Source organism: Lemur catta, chromosome 3, assembly GCF_020740605.2.
Source record: "Lemur catta isolate mLemCat1 chromosome 3, mLemCat1.pri, whole genome shotgun sequence".
NCBI classification, from domain to species: domain Eukaryota; kingdom Metazoa; phylum Chordata; class Mammalia; order Primates; family Lemuridae; genus Lemur; species Lemur catta.
This window is the reverse complement of record NC_059130.1, coordinates 97931605-97950614: the sequence shown is the minus strand read 5'-3', so window position 1 is coordinate 97950614 and position 19010 is coordinate 97931605. Positions and strand designations below refer to the sequence as shown.

Below are 19010 nucleotides of genomic sequence, written 5' to 3'. Positions count from 1 at the left end.
TTGTATAGTTGGGTATGTAAGGCCTTCACTAAACTACCTCTATGTCTTTCAGAGTAAAGCAGCAAAAGAACTGGAAGAGAACAAGAGTAAGATTGATGCTCTCTTGGATTGGGTGACTTCACTGGGATCATCTGGAGGACAGCTACAGACAAGCCTTCCAAGAATGGAGCAGCTCTCAGGAGCTAGCCTGGAGAAAGGAGCCTTGGATACCACTGAGGATTACATGGGGGTGAACCAAGCCCCAGAGAAACTGGACAGGCAGTGTGAGAAGATGAAGGTGAGGCTGTTAGCTTGTCCTCACTCTGTTGGAGAAGCCTCTCCTGCCCTGGACAAGTCACCACAACCTCTTTGTCCCTAAGTTTAATCCTCTTTGATGTCCCAGCAGCTTTGACACTGTTGGCCATTCCTCTTGAAATACTTTCTCCCTTGGACTCCGTAGCACACTACTCTGCCCTGATTTGGCCAGCTTTTGACATACTGATAGGCTTCCAGGTATATCTAAGGCCCTCTTCTCATCTTTCAGAATATACCTTCCTTGGGTAGTCTCATCCACGCACATCACTTGAATTACCATTTGTACTAATAGAGTCCATGAATATATTTCTCTCCAACCCTGATGCCCATCCTGAGCTTCAAACTAGTATATAAATCCGTCTGCCTGTTTGCGACTTAGAAACACAAGCACCTCAGCCTGAAAAGGGAACTGTTATTTCCTATGATACTACTACCCCAATCAAACATGTTCTCCTTCCTGTATTCTCACTTAATTGTAATTGCCTGAACTAGACATCATCCTAGATTATTTTCTCTTTCTCCCTCTGCTAAATCCCATGCTGCTTATATCCATTCTTCTTTATCTCCACCGAGATAATATTATTGTAGTTTAAACCACTATCAGCTTTCACTTGTGTTATTATAGTAGCATCTATTGGTCTCCTTGCCTCTTGGTTTTATCCTCCAGTCCATTCCCCATGCTACTAAGCAGTCTTTCTAAAATGCTGTATCCCTGCTTAACCTTTTTTATGGTTCCTTGTTGCCCTTAAGATTGAGTTGAAACTTAATCTTCAGCCCCCACCCCCAGGATCTGTTCTTACTTATTTGGCCTTATCTCTTAACCTTCCTTTATACTTGAGTCTCTAGCTAAACTGATTCCTTTCAGTTGATTGACTGTACTGTGTTCTCACTCTCCTCTGGGTCTTTGCATGCTCTTGGAAATTTCTTGCCTCTTCAGTGTAGAAAGTAAGGGAGGAGCCCAGCTCTTAGTTAATTTTTACTCATTCTTCAAATCACAGCTTAGATTTCACCTCCTCTAAGAAGGACTTCTTCACCACTCCCCAAAGTTAGGGTATAAATTCCCCTTATATGTTCCTATTATACCCTTCCCTATGTTGTAGCATTTCTCTTTCTATATTGTATTTTTGTCTGTATTGCCCTCTAGATGCTAGGCTTGAAAGCAGAAACCATTTCTTATAGGCTCCTTGTTCTGTAATAAAAAACAAAACAAAATCGGAAATCATCTCTTACTGTTTATCTCTGCTCATTTATTCATTCATTACTTCTGTTCAATGGCCTGTGTGGGCCATTGCCATATTTTGTAGTAATAAGATTTCTGCCACTTGTATGACACTTCTGTACTTGGAAGATCCATTGTAGTGTGTCCCCCAAAGCCCTGATAGTCTTACACCAGCACGGGGCAGAGATGGTTCTGCTGTCACAGGGAGCCTCCTGACACCTCTTGCTGGCAGCAGTCAGCCTGACCAAGTAGCATGTCCATCCCAAGAAGGAAACTTCCTTACTTGTAGGTAGATGGGTTAGAGGATAAGAATGGGGTGATATCTGGGTGGTACACAGACAAAAATGTAGTACCATTTTATACTACTATCTGTTTGAGTAGGATATATTTGTCATCTCGGCTTTCTTGAAATGACATGGGAAGCTGAGGCTGTCAGGTTGCTGTTGATGTAGGCTGAAACTGGAAAATAGTCTGAAGAAGTCCTTCTCTAGGCAGTTGCATAAATAGCACAGATAGGAGCACTGACTGAGCTCCCACTGTCTTCTGGTAGACTAAGGAAGAGCATGTTTCAAAACAAAACGGAAACCCACAACTCTTCTCAAAGAACTTATATTCCATCAGAATAGAAATAAGGTCTACATATAAGCACATAGACATAGCACATACAAATAAAAAGTATAAATTACTTATACTATCCATAAATACAGTTTACTTTTTTTTTAATGAATTAATTTTCCAAAGTCTTTCTTAGTAGGACAGTGTTCGTAGGCATGTGAGTGATGTATTTCGTGGCTTAAGTATTTTTAATTTTTATGTTATCATATGTATGGCTTATGGCTTATTCAGCTGCTCTCTCCTTCCATTAATGTGAATAATTATCAGTTGGCCATTTGTACAGTTTAGTAAAGAGGCCACAGGGGTGTTTTTTTTTTTTTGGTTTTTTTGAAACAAGAGTCTAGCTCTGTTGTCCAGGCTAGATTGCAGTGGAGAGTGTGATCATAGCTCACTGTAACCTCAAATTCCCAGGCTCCCAAGCAGCTGGGACTACAGATGCATGCCACCATACCCAGCCAGTTTCTTCTGTTTTTTTATAGAGTCAGGTTCTAGCTATGCTGCCCAGGCTGGCCTTGAATTCCTAGCCTCAAGTAGTTCTCCCATCTTGGCCTCCCAAAGTGCTGGGATTATAGGTGTGAACCACTATGCCCAGCCCTAGTCACAGTTCTGTCCCTTAACAGACTGCATGACCTTAGGACATATAACATCTTTTTGGTATTCACTTATCTTTACTGTGGGTATTATCCTCCTACATTGCAGGTTATGCCACAAATCAGATGAGATAATACATGTAAAATCTCTTTAGAAACAATAAAGCTCTGTATATGTCATTTCAGTGGGAATCAGCATATGGCATAATGTTTAGGGAGTGAGAAATGTTGGTGATTCCTAAGCATCTGGAAAAGCGGTCTGTTGAGGTAGAGGTAGAGACCTCACTCTACTTCTAGCTATACTCATAACCAAATTATTGTGGATTCCCTACTGATTGTCCTTTGTTTGGGGGGATTACTTATCAGGCCCGTCACCAAGAATTGCTGTCCCAGCAGCAAAATTTCATCTTGGCTACCCAGTCAGCTCAAGCCTTCCTGGATCAGCATGGCCACAATCTCACACCTGAAGAACGACAGATGCTACAAGAGAAGCTAGGAGAACTAAAGGAGCAATATGCCACTTCCCTGGCCCAGTCAGAGGCAGAGCTGAAGCGGGTACAGACACTTCAAGATGAGTTGCAGAAGTTTCTGCAGGATCATAGAGAGTTTGAAAGCTGGCTGGAACGGTCTGAGAAAGAGCTGGAGAACATGCACAAGGGAGACAGCAGCCCTGAGGCCCTTCCCTCCTTGCTAAAGCGGCAGGGAAGCTTCTCAGAGGATGTCATTTCTCACAAAGGAGACTTGAGATTTGTGACTATCTCTGGACAGAAAGTCTTGGACACAGAAAACAGTTTTAAGGAAGGCAAAGAACCATCAACAACTGGAAACTTAGTGAAGGACAAGCTGAAGGATGCAACAGAAAGATACACTGCTCTCCATTCAAAGGTAAGAGGGGGGTTCCTGGCAGCCTCAGGTGAAATGATCTTGGCCTCCTTCACACAACTGTGGGTTTCTGGGGCTCAAAATTAGAATCTCAGGACACAGTGGATAAGCTGATTTTTATGTTGACCACAGACAGAGAATCTTCATAAACTATGCAAAAAAAATGTAAAATATATAGGCCCACAGGCTAATGCCTGATCCTGGCAGTGTCAGGAGTATGTCTCACTCTGTTAGTGGAGGTGCTCAACTTCCTGTATCCTGACCAACAGACTTGGGCTCGCAAGAAACATAGCACAGGGGAAACTTAAACCAATTGCACAGTCTTTATTCCTGGACAGAGCATCTAGGGTAAATCCTTACCTTCCTCCCTGTCCAAAGAACTCCCACTTCCTCCTAAAGTTTAGAATCTAGTCACTTCTTCTTAGCTGCCTTATGTTTTCCCCCAGCATCTCTAATCCCCCAAAAGGAATACTTTTTATACCTTTCAGTTCCTACTTTTGCCTGCAACCTGATGTATATTTGTTTGGTGGCTTGTCATGCAACTCATTAAATATTCCTGGGTGTATAATAAGGTTAAGGTGAATAGCATGGAGCAAACAATGAAGACCCCACTTGTAGATGATTGCTACCCATTGATTCATGGGTCCTGGTCCTATCCTTATCGAAAGTTACAGTGAGTTCTCTGTAACAAAGCCAGGCCTCTTTATTTGGGCTGTGCCCAGGAAGCTGTTGCCTTTGGCCTGACCTTACTGACGTCTGCTCCCCTTTCTTTCTCTGGCACAGTGTACACGATTGGGTTCTCACCTGAACATGCTGCTAGCCCAGTATCAGCAGTTCCAAAGCAGCGCTGACAGCCTGCAGGCCTGGATGCAGACTTGTGAGGCCAGTGTGGAGAAGCTCCTCTCAGATACTGTTGCCTCTGACCCTGGGGTCCTACAGCAGCAGCTTGCAACAACAAAGGTAAGTCAGGGCACATGCTGTGTTGGGGGGTCAAAGCCTTATATTGCATGGCTTAGAGCACTCGCCAAAGAAAAGCAAATACTTGCAAAGATTAAAGGCAGTGGTTGGAATGCCTTGGACAAGATCTGATTCCTAAACACTTTATTATCTATGGCTGTGGATAAACTGAAATTATTTTATAAAACTGTTTAGTAGCTCTAGGTTCCTAGAATCAGCTCTGTTTACTCAGATGTTTTTCTTTTGCATTTTTCATGGACAAGCAGCAGTTGCAGGAGGAATTGGCTGAGCACCAAGTACCTGTAGAAAAGCTCCAAAAAGTAGCTCATGACCTCATGGAAATTGAAGGGGAGCCAGCCCCAGACCACAAGCATGTTCAGGAAACTACAGGTATGAAACAGCAACAGCAATAGTATTCCCTTAATTCCTAGTATGTACCTCTGTTCTGCAATATATCGCATTATGTTGTGCAAATATCTGTGGCACCAGGCTAGGAGCTGAGGATATAAATATGAATAGACATGGACTCTCATCAAATAGCTCACTCTGTAATGAACTTTATTCTTGCACCATTAAGGACTTTCATAATATAGCTTCAACCCCTTTTCCCCAGGCGTCTACCTTCTAGTCACACCCTACTTCTCTTCCTTTCCCAAGTAAACCAGTCATTTCTGCATTACATTAGCCCTGAAGTTTTTCCTGTTGCTTAGCTGCTAGCATTTACTGAGTGCTTACCATGCATGATGAACTCTTACTCATGCTTCAAGATGTAGCTGAGGGTACATCATGGTGAGTATGGTTAATAACAATATATTGTATACTTGAAAACGGCTAAGGGAATAGATTTTAAGTGTTCTCACCACAAAGAAATGCTAAGTATGTGAGGTAACACGTGTTAAATAGCTTGATTTAGCCATTCCACAGCGTATACATATATCAAAATATTATGTGGTATACCATAAATATATATAATTTTTATTTGTTCAAAAAAAAGGTGTATCTGAGCGGTTACCCCCTTTCTAAGATCCTGACCTACCACCCACACTCCTCAAAAGAAATAAAAGATAAGAATTATTCTTCCTTCTAGGCTTCTCTAGAACACTACTCCTAATACCAATATAGCACTTAGAATTTTATTTTTATGGTGAGTTGTGATGTACCTTCCTCTGCCTGTGCTCTGTTTTGGAGTCTTAAGTTTGGAGGCAGCAGAGACTTTATCTTAATTATCATTAGTACAATGTCTGGCTTGTAGTAGGTGCTAAATAACTAATGCTTATTGAATTTTGCTCTGATACTAATACACTTCAAGCTTATTCCTTCTATTAATCTTATCTTGATGTCAATTGTTATTATGTTTAATATATGCAATTTCAATACATTCTTTTTAAAAGCACAATGCAAAATACTCTCCACTCTTCCTTCCAGATTCCATACTCAGCCACTTCCAAAGCCTCTCCTGTAGCCTGGCTGAGCGCTCTGCTCTGCTGCAGAAGGCAATTGCTCGATCTCAGAGTGTCCAGGAAAGTCTGGAGAGCCTGCTGCAGTCCATCAGGGAAGTTGAACAAAACCTGGAAGGGGAGCAGGTGGCAGCACTCTCATCAGGAGTCATCCAAGAAGCCCTAGCCACTAATATGGTAAGACCTATGTCCCCAGAGCTATCACAGAGGGTGTGTTTGCCATGTGCCGTAATTACATAGTGTTGAAAAAGTAACAGGAGAGAAATTCACTCTATGAATCTTCTAATAAGATTTAGAGATGATGACGAATCCATGTAAAGACATTTCCACCCAATTTCCAAGCCACCATTGCACTGGGGGAAAAGTGGCGATAGCAAAGTCATGTGGTAGAAGGGGTGGAGAACTAGGGGGCTGAGATGTGTGGTATTCTGAAGGCTCAGTTGCAATACTTAAGAGCCCTACTTGAGGAGGTGAGCTTGTAGTTATTCATGTGTGGCTCAGATATCCTGGAATAAGTGAGCCAGGAACTGACAAACATGTTCTTGATGACAGAAATTGAAGCAGGACATTGCTCGGCAAAAGAGCAGCTTGGAGGCCACCCGTGAGATGGTGACTCGATTCATGGAGACAGCAGACAGCACCACAGCAGCAGTGCTGCAGGGCAAACTGGCGGAGGTGAGCCAGCGCTTCCAACGGCTCTGTCAACAGCAGCAAGAAAAGGAGAGCTCCCTAAAGAAGCTTCTGCCCCAGGCAGAGATGTTTGAACATCTCTCCGATAAGCTGCAGCAGTTCATGGAAAACAAAAGTCGGATGTTGGCCTCAGGAAATCAGCCAGATCAAGATATTGCACATTTCTTCCAACAGATCCAGGTGAGGAGATATCTGCCATCTTAGCAGAATAAAAGGGAGAGAAGGGCAAAAAAAGAACCAACATTTACTGTGCTCATACTAAGTCAGTGTGCTGGAAACTTTAGCTGCACTATCTTAAAGAATTATCACAGTATCACACCCATCCTGTAAAGTAGATATTATTTCTCCATCTTTTTAAAAACACAGCCAAGATTTATTTTCCACTCATACTACATCTTCAATAGTGATATTCAGCTCCTCATAGTCACTCAGGGATGCAGGTTGATGTAGACTTCACCCTGACATAAGCTTTCATGATTACTGCTGTAATGGGAAGAGACCATATTATATCCACTTATATTTCATTTTTCATTAGTAAAAGCAAGTTTTACATGACCACACCTAACTTTCTAGGTAGTGGGGAAATATAATCCTATCATGCACCTAGGAGGTGCAGAACTGGAAATATTTGATAAAAAGTATTAATAAACCACTACAGATATATACCCAGAAGTAGAATTGCTGGGTCACAGTATATACATATATTTAATTTCACTAGGTAGTGACCAGTTTGAGCTCCAGAATGGCCGCACCAGCCTACATTCCTACTTGTAGTACCTTAACATTCCTATATCTCTACCTCACTGCCTTGGGTTTATCCAGCTTTCTAACTTTTTCCATGTTAAAATGGGATCTCATTATTTTGTTTTGTTTGTCCTCCTAAGTTTTTGCTTTTTGTTTTGAATAATTTCAAACATACAGAAAAGTAGAAGGAATAGCTCAATAAACACCAGCATGCTCTTCACCTAGACTCACCAATTGCTAATTGTTTTCTCTTTATAAAAATATAAAAAAGAGAGAGGGTATCATTATGGGCTCAGACATTCATTATCATCATTATTCTTTTTGATACTTAAAAGTTTTCCCAAATTTGGTCAATGGGAGCCCCTTCAAACTGTCTCCTGCCTTTTTTTTTTTTTCTTTTTTGAGGTGGGGTCTCACTCTGTTGCCGAGGCTAGAGTGCAATCATCATAGCTCACTGCAGCCTCAAGCTCCTGGGCTCATATGATCCTCCTGCCTCAGCCTCCTGAGTAGCTGGGACTACAGGCGTGTACCACTACACCCGACTCATTTTTCTGTTTTTTTGTAGAGATGAGGTCTCACCCTTGATCAGGCTGGTCTCGAACTCCTAGCCTCAAGCAATCCTCTCGTCTTGGTTTCCAAAGTGCTAAGATTATAGGCATGAGCCACTGCACCTGGCCCTGTCTCCCATCTTTGTGACATGTCCCAATCAGCATATGAGCACTTGCTTACTTTCTGGCACAAATAAGATTATTTCCTTGTCCCATACATGAAATCACCTATTTCTCCAAGGATCCTCACTTTCAGTGGTGAATGTGTTTAGGAACCAAAATCTGGACACTAAATGAGCTACTGGGGTATCATTCTTTCTAGGTCCTTTTGCTGAATAGTGTTAGGAAACATGTATTTTGTTTTTATATCATGAGATCATACTGATAATCCAGTTTCAGCTCAACACCACAGGATTCTTCCTCCACTCCACATTTGTATGTTCCTTTCCTAAAAGAAGAACCCTAGCTCACAGCAGCCTTAATATATTTACTTACTTGTTTTATCTTACAATAAAATAAGATGGTTTTAGAATTAAACTAGTATTTCTACCAACAATAAACGTACTAAATAAAATAGAAGATTTTTTTGTGTCCTTAGACTGTGACCTACTGTGTGCTGTGTTCTAAAGTAACCTGAAGTCTTTTTTTTCCCTATAATATCATATATAATTAGATTTATTTGTTTCTGTTTATATTTACCTTCGGGGCTTAATTTTCCTATCTTTGTTGATCAAACTTATTCTTAAATAAGTAAAGCTTTAACATAGCTCAGAAGTTAAAACTATTCAAAAAGCTATACTCAGGGAATAGAAAGTGAATAAGAATATACTCTCATTGTCTTTCTTGGCTCTTTCATCCCATGTTCACCCACCCCCATAGTAATGAATTTTATTTTTAATTTTTTTTATTTATTTTATCCAAAATAAACATATACACATATTCTTATTTCCCATTCTTCCTTACATAAAAGGATATATTACGTAATCTTTTGCACTTTGCCTCTTTACTTAATATGTACTAAAAATCATTGAATATGAGTTCATAGAGATCTTCATTTTTCTAACCATACATTCATTGTGTAGAGGAATCATAGTTTATTCAGTGAATTTCTTATGTGTGGACATTTTAGTCGTTGGTTCCAAATTATACTATCACCACTGAATAACCTTGTACATTTTTCCCCATATTATTGGAAGTATATCTTCAGAATAAGTTCCTAGAATAGAGTAGTTATATCAAAGGGTAAATACATCTGTAGTTTTGTTAGAGCCAAATTCCCCTCCATTGGGATTTCACCATTGTGCATTCCCACCAGCAGTACATGAGAGCACCTGTTTCACCAACAGAATGTATTACCAAGCTTTTGAGTTTTTGCCACTCTGATAGTTAAAGCATGATATCTGAATTTGGTTTTATTTTTTATTTCTCTGATGAGTGAAGTTGAATATATTTTTACACTTAAGAGTTTGTTTTTACATTTGAGAGTCATTTATCTATAAACTATTCATTCATGTCTTTTGTCATTCTTTTGTCAAGATTTTGGTCTTTTTTTCCTCACAATTTTTAGAGTTCTTATGTATTATTTAGCCATAATATGTTAGAAATATTTTCTTCCAGTTTAACCTTTGTCTTTTGACTTTGCTTGTGATTTTTTTGCTATGTAAAAGTGGAGTTTTTTTACACAGTAGATTATATCAGTGTTTTATTGAATATGTATTTTTATTCATATTTTGAAAGACTTAGGCCCCAGGTCATGAAAAAATTCACCCATGCTTTTTCCTAAAAGATTTGATGTTTCTTTTTATTTTTTTTACCTTTGAATTTTTAACAATATGTTTATTCTGAGGTGTGAATCAAGTTTATCTTCTTCTAAACGTCTGTCTAGTTGTTTCCAATACAGGTTCAGTATCCCTAATCCAAAATCTGAAACACTCCAAAATCTGAACCTCTTTGAGTGCCGATATGACACTCAGAGGTTGTGCTCAAAGGAAATGCTCATTGGAGCCTTTCAGATACAGAATTAAGGATGCTCAACTAGTAAGTATAATGCAAATATTCCAAATCCAAAACATCTGGAATCCAGAACACTGCTGGTCCCAAGCATTTCAGATAAGGTATACTCAACCTGTACCATTTATCTGAAAAGTCCATCTTTTCCCCAGATTTGAGAAGCCATCTTTGTTATATACAGAGTTGTTGTATCTATTGGAGTCTATTTCTGGACTTTCTGTTCTGTTTTGCTGGTCTGTTCATTTGCTGTGGCATACTACTTTTAATTATAGAGGCTTTATGGTGTGTTTTAATACCTGGTAGGGCTAGTCCTCATTGTCTTTTTCTTTCAGGATTTTCATAGCTATGGTTGCACATTTTTTTCCTATGTGAACTTTAGAACCACTTTTATTAGTTCCAGGGAAAAAAACTTGGCATTTTTATTTGGGTCACAGTAAGTGTATTTATTCACAGGTGCATGTGTATATACATACACACGTACATATGCATACACATGTCTTTATGGATATCTTTCCATTTATTCATGTCTGTTTTTGTATCTTTCAGAGGTATTTTAAAGTTTAGGTTTGTATGTTTCTTGTTAGCAGATTACACAGATTGAACCTTTTTGTTGCTATTGTAATTGAAGTTTTCATTCTTGATTTTTATGTATTGGATTTATATCCTGCCACCTTATGTAATTACTTCATTGTTTGATTTAGTTGTATTGTTAATTCTCTTGGGTTTTACAAATACATGTTCATATAATCTGCAAATAGAGTTTTACCTCTTCTTTTCCACTTCTTATTCCACAAATTGATTTCTCTTAATTGTACTGGCTAATGTCTTTAGTACAGTGTTACATAATAGTGGAGATAGTGTGTTTATCCCCATTTTACAGAAGAGACTATGGAAGCTTATGGAAGCTTAGAGAAGTTTAGTAGCTTAAGATCATGAGCTAGTCAGTGGCAAAGCCATGATTGAATTTCAGATCTCTTTGACTCCCAAAACCTTCATTCTTTACATTCTTTCATCATGGTATCTCCCAAGTCTTTGAACATTTGTTTAAAGGAGACTTTTTTGTTATTCCTAGCCACTCTCTGGTGGGTTGGAGAGGTCCTACATATTTATTGTTTTGACCTAGCAGTTGACCCAGCAAGCATGCCTCTTTTCTTGTTCCCTCTTTTCCTACAGATTAGGGAGAACTAGCCCGAGACTTAACCTAGACACCTGTCATCTTTTTGAGTATATTTATTTATAAGGATCAGAGGATTTAATACATTTCCTTATTTACTTGACAGGAGCTCAATTTGGAAATGGAAGACCAACAGGAGAACCTAGATACTCTTGAGCACATGGTCACGGAACTGAGATCTTGTGGCTTTGTACTAGACCTGTCCCAGCATCAGGACAGGGTGCAGAACCTCAGAAAGGATTTCACACAGCTACGGAAGACAGTTAAAGAAAGGTGAGTTTTCCCATGTGTTTGATCAGTGTTGGGAAACTATTTTTTCTTGCTGTGGGGTGAAAAGATCTTTTCTTCCTTTGCCAGAAAAGATAGCATCCAAAACTCTGCTACTGAGTTATAGAAAGGTAGAAAGTGCCAAAGAATCTACTTGATGCTTAGTGATTTTTGTATTGCTAACTAGCAGAAAATGGGCTGAGTTCCATCTCTGTATGATCAAAAGGCAAAGTCACCTGGACCAAACAGAGCAAATTTGGGACAGCAAGTAGAAGTATAGCAGAATTTTAAGTAGAAAAATTGAAGATTTTCCAGACATAATTAAGGGCTATGTTGGCATTTCCCCTGCTTGTTTTGACCACATTTAAGTTGCTGCGTTGGAAGAGTGTCTGGGTTCTTGTTTCAGGGCAAATAAGAGAATGTAAGACAAAGACTGACTGATTTTAACTCACTGTTGAAAAGCCACGATTCCCCGTTATAAAGGTTCACATGGGTTTAAGAGCATGGGCCAGACTTCTTATCTTGGTTTAGCCATAAATATAATCTGGTTTAGCTGATGACCGCCTTAATGACCAGAGGAAAACAGTTCCTGAAACCAGCATTGTTAGAAACAGGTTATTTAATGGAGGGCAAGGGGACAAAGGTCAGGAAGGCTTTGTTTTGCTTCCCCTGTGCTGAGGGCCTTTTAGCTGTATGAGGAACCAGCATCTCTGGATTGACATCTGACTGATAGATGTTGCCCATTTCCAGAATTTTCTCCTTGATTTCATTTATTGGCATGCTTAACCTGGTCTAATCCCCTGACTTCTCTGAGCCTGACTTTCAGCACCTTCCTTGCTAAAGGAATCAGCATTTGGATTGGACCTTGAAAGAGTCAAATACCTAAAATGTAGCAGAGCTGGAACTGAGATCCAAAGCCTACATTCTTTCCATTGTATCATAGTACCTAAATAGCAGGCTCCTTTTAGTTTTTCTCACTTTCACTTTAGCCCAGAGTAAGATTAAAGACTTCTTTCCCCAGAAATGTCCAAACAAGGGCAACAGATTCCTGAGTTTGATGCTCTCCTACAGTATATGTGGTTGTTCGGCCAAACCTGCTATGGAAAAGGTTATGGGAAGGAAAGGCCCCGTTAGGCAACTGATACCTAGAGTCCCAGAATGAACCTAGTTTTAGTTCGAGTTGACTTTACAAAACTTAGTCTGGCAAGTAACAAAACTTCTTTGTTGACAGAGAGAAAGATGCATCATCTTGCCAGGAACAGTTGGATGGATTCCGAAAGCTAGTTAGGACTTTCCAGAAATGGCTGAAAGAAACTGAAGGCGGTATTCCACCTACAGAGGCTTTCATGAGTGCTAAAGAGCTGGAAAAGCAGATTGAACACCTCAAGGTAGGTGAACAAAAGGGGCTCCAGGAATGAGCCTAGCAGCAGTTTGGAAGCTTGTGTGTACTGACCTCCAGCTATAGTGGGGAAATAGTATGAGAAATCCTAGTTATCTGTCTGCATTAGAATAGAAATTCCTCCATTGTCTTCATGTGGTTCCCACCTACCACTACCCTACACTGAGCACCATAACATCTCCTATTTAAAACCCAGAACCAAACAAATCATCTGGGAATAAAAAAGTTTCAGCTTTTTCTTGGATGCCTCTAATGCTATGGTGGGTCATGAAAAAGATAGCTGTCAAAATCGAATCCTTAAGAAGCTTACACTCTCTGGTTGTATATTTGAGAATTAGACAAATATATGTGAGCAAGTAACCAGATAATATGATCAGGAAATTAAGGAGAAAAGAACTAGTACTATTCCAGCTACTAAAGGAAAAGTTAGATTCAGATGGTTAGAAGTTACCTTCAAGAATGGGACCAACTTTCCTCCCATCCCCTGCAGAATCCCTTCTGTACCACCTTTGATTCATAGTCATCCAGCCTCTGCTTACACCTCTATATTTCTTCTTTCAGTCGAAATGGCCAAATCTGCCTCTAACTAATGTCATGCATTCATCCCTATTTTCTCAGTAAAGCATGGTTTATCTTGAGCAGGTGAAAGAGAAGAGTTTGACTGCATTCACAGGGTGGGCGCCAGGAACATTTGCTGTTGGGAATTCCCTAGGACAGAGATTCCCCAAATTTCTTGTTTCACTGTGCCGTTAGTGTTTTAAGAAGTTTTTCATGGCACCTCAGGGCCAAAATAAAAAAAAAAAAACACTAATAGTATCACTTAGTAAGTAGTTCCAAACAACTCAGTAGTTGTTGTTCATATGGTATCCAACAGATGTCACTGTATTTTCCTAAAAAATTTAAAATATCCTGTGAGTCAGATATAGTTTGGGGACTGTAGCCCTTTGGAATCAAGGGTGATTAATAAAAGAATTGACAGGCAGTTGAATTTAGGCAGTATGAGCTTGCTAGATGTTAATGGCTCTGTGTCTTCCTCTGCTGCTGCTCTACAGGTTAAAGTCCAAAGCAAACCAAGCAGATTGTCATATTCAGTGTGGAAGAAGGGATTGAAGGCTAGGGTAATATCCCTGCCCTGAAAGGAGTAAAATCTCACTGCTGTGGCAGGCAATCACATCTCAGCATGACTTGGTACTTTTCTCTTAGAGCCGATGCCATTATATCCTAATGGCTTTGTATGGTATTTAGAGCTCTGATTCCAAACCCAATACAACGTTCCCTTAGTAAATGCAAAATGTAGCCTGTGATTCTATGTATTTCTCTACATCTCAATATTGGGCTCCTCATTTACTCTCCAAGTCACTATTTCGTCTTTATTCTTTTTTTTTTTTTTTTTTTGAGATAGAGTCTTGCTCTGTTGCCCTGGCTCTGGAGTGCAGTGGTGTCATCATAGCTCACTGCAGCCTCAGACTCCTGGGGTCAAGCAATCCTCTTGCCTCAGCCTCCCGAATAGCTAGGACTATAGGCATGCGCCACCACACCTGTCTAGTCTTTCTTACTTTTTTTGTAGAGACGGGGTCTTGCTATGTTGCCCAGGCTGGTCTTGAACTCCTGGCCTTAAGCAATCCTCCTGTTTTGGCTTCCCAAAGTGCTGAGATTATAGACATGAGCCACTGCGCTCAGCCTCCTCTTTATTCTTTACATGCACATTGCTCCCTTCTGTTTACCTGGCAAACTTTTATCTTAACTCAAAGCTTTCCCCCCCCCAGGCAGAACTAGATGTATTTCCTCTTGACCTCTCAGAGTTCACAGACTGTCCATATTTCTGTAATAGCATTAATCACATTATAATGCAATTGATAATCTGAGCACCTGATTTTACGAACTATGTCATAATCCTATTTTATATCCCCAGTGTTTGGCATGGTGCCTATCCTATGGTAGATGCTCAATAAATATTTGATGAATTAATAAATGAATCAGAAGGTTCTGAAAATTCCAGGATATCATTCTCCCTTCCCTTGGGTCGTTAACCCAGGATCTTGAAATGGCTGAATATATGAGGATAGTCCTTAATGCTTGTAAAAATTTTAGCAAATGTTTGTAAAACACATGTTTCTGCTTATGAGGACAATCCCCCAGATGCTACATTAGCCATTTTGCTCTTTAAACAGGGTCTTCTAGATGACTGGGCAAGTAAGGGAACTCTCGTGGAAGAAATCAATTGCAAAGGCACTTCTTTAGAAAATCTCATCATGGAGATCACAGCACCTGATTCTCAAGCCAAGAGTGGTGAGTACAAGCTCTTCAAAATGTAGTGAACGTCTTTCTTTGCTTTTGGCCTTTGAGGATGCCCCTTTATTTAATTAAAGTTAGAATCAAGGTTGGGTATGAAAACAAAGGGGGGTCCACAAAGCAGTCTTCCCCCTCAACCTAATCTGTTTCCCTCTTTGCTGTATAACATTGCTCCATTTTACAAAATTCGTTCCCATGATGAGAAAAGTAAATGAACTAGTTGACCCACTTAGAACTGTCAAATGAACATAGGAGAATTAAAATAGGATTTTCATCTTAAGGAATTTCTTTTAAACATGTGAATGGGTTGGGCATGCATCACCTTTAAAATTGGGCAGGCTTGTATGGGTATGAGTATGCTATCCAGGGAGAAGCTAGGTATTTGGGAGTCAGTATCAGTACACCAGGGACTGGCACACTTCTTTGAAGGGAGTACAAAGATTGTGCCCAGATGTATGAATAATCTCTGGCTGTAAATTAAATCTTTCAAGCAAAATCTAATATGAGTTCACAGTCATTTGCTGGTTGCTAATGGGATCTCATAGGTTTTATTACAAGACTCTGATAGTACACTCCTATAGTCACTTAAATAATAAAGGAAAAATTCACTTTCTTTTTTCCTTCTGAGAATGTATACTTTTCTATAGTATTCTAAAGTTTAAAGATTTTGGCGGGAGCTATCCAGAAACTACAACATTTCAGGAAATTGGTGATTCTTATATTCTAATAAACCTCTAAGTTCAGTGATTTATTTGTGTGTGATTAGATCCAGAGTTGGCAAACTTTTTTATTTTTCCTTTTTTTTTTTGAGACAGAGTCTTGCCATGTTGCCCAGGCTAAAGTACAGTGGCATGATCATAGCTCACTGTAGCCTCAAACTCCTGGGATCAAGCAATCCCCTTGCCTCAGCCTCCTGAATAGCTAGGATTAGAGGCATGCGCCACCACGCCTGGCCTTTATTTATTTATTTATTTATTTATTTATTTATTTATTGTAGAAATGGGGTCTTACTCTGTTGCCCAGGCTGGTCTTGAACTCCTCCTGCCTTGACTTCCAAAAGTGCTGGGATTATAGGCATGAGCCTCATACTCCCTGGGCTCTGGTGATCCTCCTACCTCAGTCTCCTGAGTAGCTGGGATTACCTGGCAATTTTTTTTTTAAATATATATTTTATAGATATGAGGTCTTGGTATGTTGCCAGCCCCCTATGTTGCCTTGGCCTCCCAAAGTGCTGGGATTATAGGTGTGAGCTACTGTGTCCAGCCTTTTCAAACTTCTTAAAGCACTAGCATCTTTTTTCAGTATAATAAATGTCACACAAAACCCAACAACATAAAGCAAATAAAAATATTTCATTGGCATAAATTTTTATAAGTTAATTGATACATTTATCTATTATGAAATCCATCAGTAGGAATATTGAGACTATCTTAATGAAAATAAAAAATTTGAAAAGGAGGATTATTGGGTGACAGCTTTACCAGCTGATTTATTTCTGAATTTTGTTTGGTTTCATTGTATCCAGAAAATATGGTTCACACAGATAAGTATTTGCAAATTATGACAATTTGTGGGTTTGTGGGTTTTTTTTGTTGTTGTTTGTTTGTTGTTGTTGTTGTTTTCTAGCCAGGCTCTGTTGCCCAGGCTACAGTGCAGTAGTATCATCATAGCTCACTGCAACCTCAAACTCCTGGGCTCAAGTGACCCTCCTGCCTCAGCCTCCTGTGTAGCGAGGACTACAGGCACGTGCCACCATGCCCAGCTAGTTTTTCTATTTTTTTGTAGATGGGGTCTCACTATGTTGCTCAGACTGGTCTTGAACTCCTGGGCTCAATCACTCCTCTGCCTTGGCCTCCCAAAGTACTAGGATTATAGGCCAACAATTGTTTTTAATAATTCACTTTGTAATCTCAGGGTACTCTTTGACTAAATTGAACTAGAAACTTGAAAGCAATGTAATAAGAAATTCTTGTTTCAAAATTAAACCACTAAGAATATTTAATGAGGGCTCTTAAACACAGAAAACATCTAAAATTGGCATTGAGGACAAAAACTGTCTGTAGGCTGACATCATCATGATCTAACGTGTTAAGAATTCTATTATTACATAATTCTGCCCTGATGAAAACTTGCTCTATAGATGTACTTCAGCCTTTTTTTTGTCATGTTATTTACTATATTAACATGTATTATAGATGTTCTTTGTATGGTATACATGAATGGACATGGATAGGTTTGAATATTGTAAAGTGCTAATGAAGAGCTACCACCTTTCCAATCATTGACACTCAAAAATAAGTTTAAATATATACTTAGAGGTAGCAGGAACTGCTTTATTCTCCCCCCAAAAGTAGCATAAAGTGGTTGTATCTAGTGGGTTAAGATGTAGCATTTACCCTCATTAAATATGCATGTTTTATTGTCATTTCTGCGTAGTTAGAAATTTACCCAAATATCAAATCTAAACCAAATATTAGCAGAATCCCTAAAGCACCTCCTTAGGGTGCTTTGAAAATCAGTTTGAATATTACTGTCCTGAGTGCTATCAAAGTTCTCTTCCAACTCTGAAAAACCATGAATATTCCAGTTCCTTACATTTCTGCAGCTCTTTTTGTTTCCTGAAGTGCTTTCATATACATTGTCTCATGATCTGTCTCCAGTACCCCAAGAGAATTGGCAGGATAGTTAGTATTAATTTCATATCCTGGAGAAGAAACTGTGTCCATCTATTAGGGCTCACATACTGAGTTAGTGACAACCTTGGTTAGGACCTTCTCGTAATTACTAGTCCAGTTTCTTTTTTTCTGTCACCATGCTGCAATGGAATGGAATTTTTCTGTTTGATCCGTTTTTAATTGAAAATGCAATAAAATTAACATTTAAAATTTTATAATCACTACCCTAACACAACTATTTTAATATAACCTTGCACATGACTTTTTGTACAGTGAAATTAGTGTTCATGAGAGTTTTATTCTGTCCTTTCAAAGTATGATTAAATCATGAATATTTTTCAGATTTCTATATAATCTTTATAATTACATGACCTGGTTTTTACTTACGTTGGGAAAATCCTCTGAAATATAAGGAACCAATGTGGGGAGAATGTAGGTGAAACTGTGATTAGAAACAGAACCAAAGGTCCAAAGCAGAACTTATTGGAATAATGTTTATGAGGCAGATTTATTGGCACTTAGAATTTCTGTTTTCCCTTGGGGAAATGGGAGCGGGAAGAGGTCATGAAAGGAAAGACAGGGAATCTTCCTTTAGAAATTATATAAGGAAGGGCTCACTTTAACATCTTTATTATAAGAAGGCTGCTTTTTATGACCTTGTTGGTACTTGTTCATTTTTATTATATTGAAAGACATTGATATAAAAGGTAGACCTTTTTGTCTTTATTATAAATACTCATTCCAATATGTGGTAGGTACTAAAGACTTAATAATTTTACCAATACTTGCAGCATCCAAAGAATTCAAGTTGGAGATTTAAGAAGAAGGAAATTTGAACTTCCTCTAGAAAAGATTAAAAATCATTCCTGCTAAAGGAACTGAAACACCTTGAGTGACACTTTGTTGCCTGGCAGCTAAAATAATTTGTCTCTTTCCATAGTATGTTGTCTTGTGCTGTGTTAACTTCCTGATGCTCAAGCTTAAAGTGAGTGCCAAAGAACAAATTCAGTCCTGTATGTATTCCTAACACGTTGGTCTTGCCCTGTTTGTCTCTCTGTCCTTCTGCTTAGGTTCCATACTGCCCTCTGTAGGAAGCTCTGTAGGCAGTGTAAACGGATACCACACCTGCAAAGGTGAGAATGCCATTTCAACAGTGTCTCTTTGTTGGGTGTGTCAGCACAGCATTCGTGTTTGCAT

At 39.2% G+C, this 19010-nt stretch overlaps 1 protein-coding gene across 5 annotated transcripts in view; it reads left to right on the top strand.

The window, feature by feature from the left end:
- The window catches only part of MACF1 (microtubule actin crosslinking factor 1), a 314885-nt gene that overhangs the window by 205379 nt on the left and 90496 nt on the right, over positions 1 to 19010 (top strand). For 3 of the 5 annotated variants that reach the window (XM_045548191.1, XM_045548189.1, XM_045548185.1), the window contains 9 exons: positions 53 to 277; positions 3085 to 3603; positions 4384 to 4560; positions 4824 to 4947; positions 5983 to 6191; positions 6567 to 6884; positions 11287 to 11453; positions 12679 to 12835; positions 15018 to 15135. In XM_045548191.1, the coding sequence (XP_045404147.1) occupies positions 53 to 277; positions 3085 to 3603; positions 4384 to 4560; positions 4824 to 4947; positions 5983 to 6191; positions 6567 to 6884; positions 11287 to 11453; positions 12679 to 12835; positions 15018 to 15135 (2014 nt within the window). Of the gene's footprint in view, positions 1 to 52; positions 278 to 3084; positions 3604 to 4383; positions 4561 to 4823; positions 4948 to 5982; positions 6192 to 6566; positions 6885 to 11286; positions 11454 to 12678; positions 12836 to 15017; positions 15136 to 18883; positions 18947 to 19010 lie in introns of all 5 variants that reach the window. The other 2 variants (XM_045548188.1, XM_045548186.1) reach the window with 1 other exon arrangement.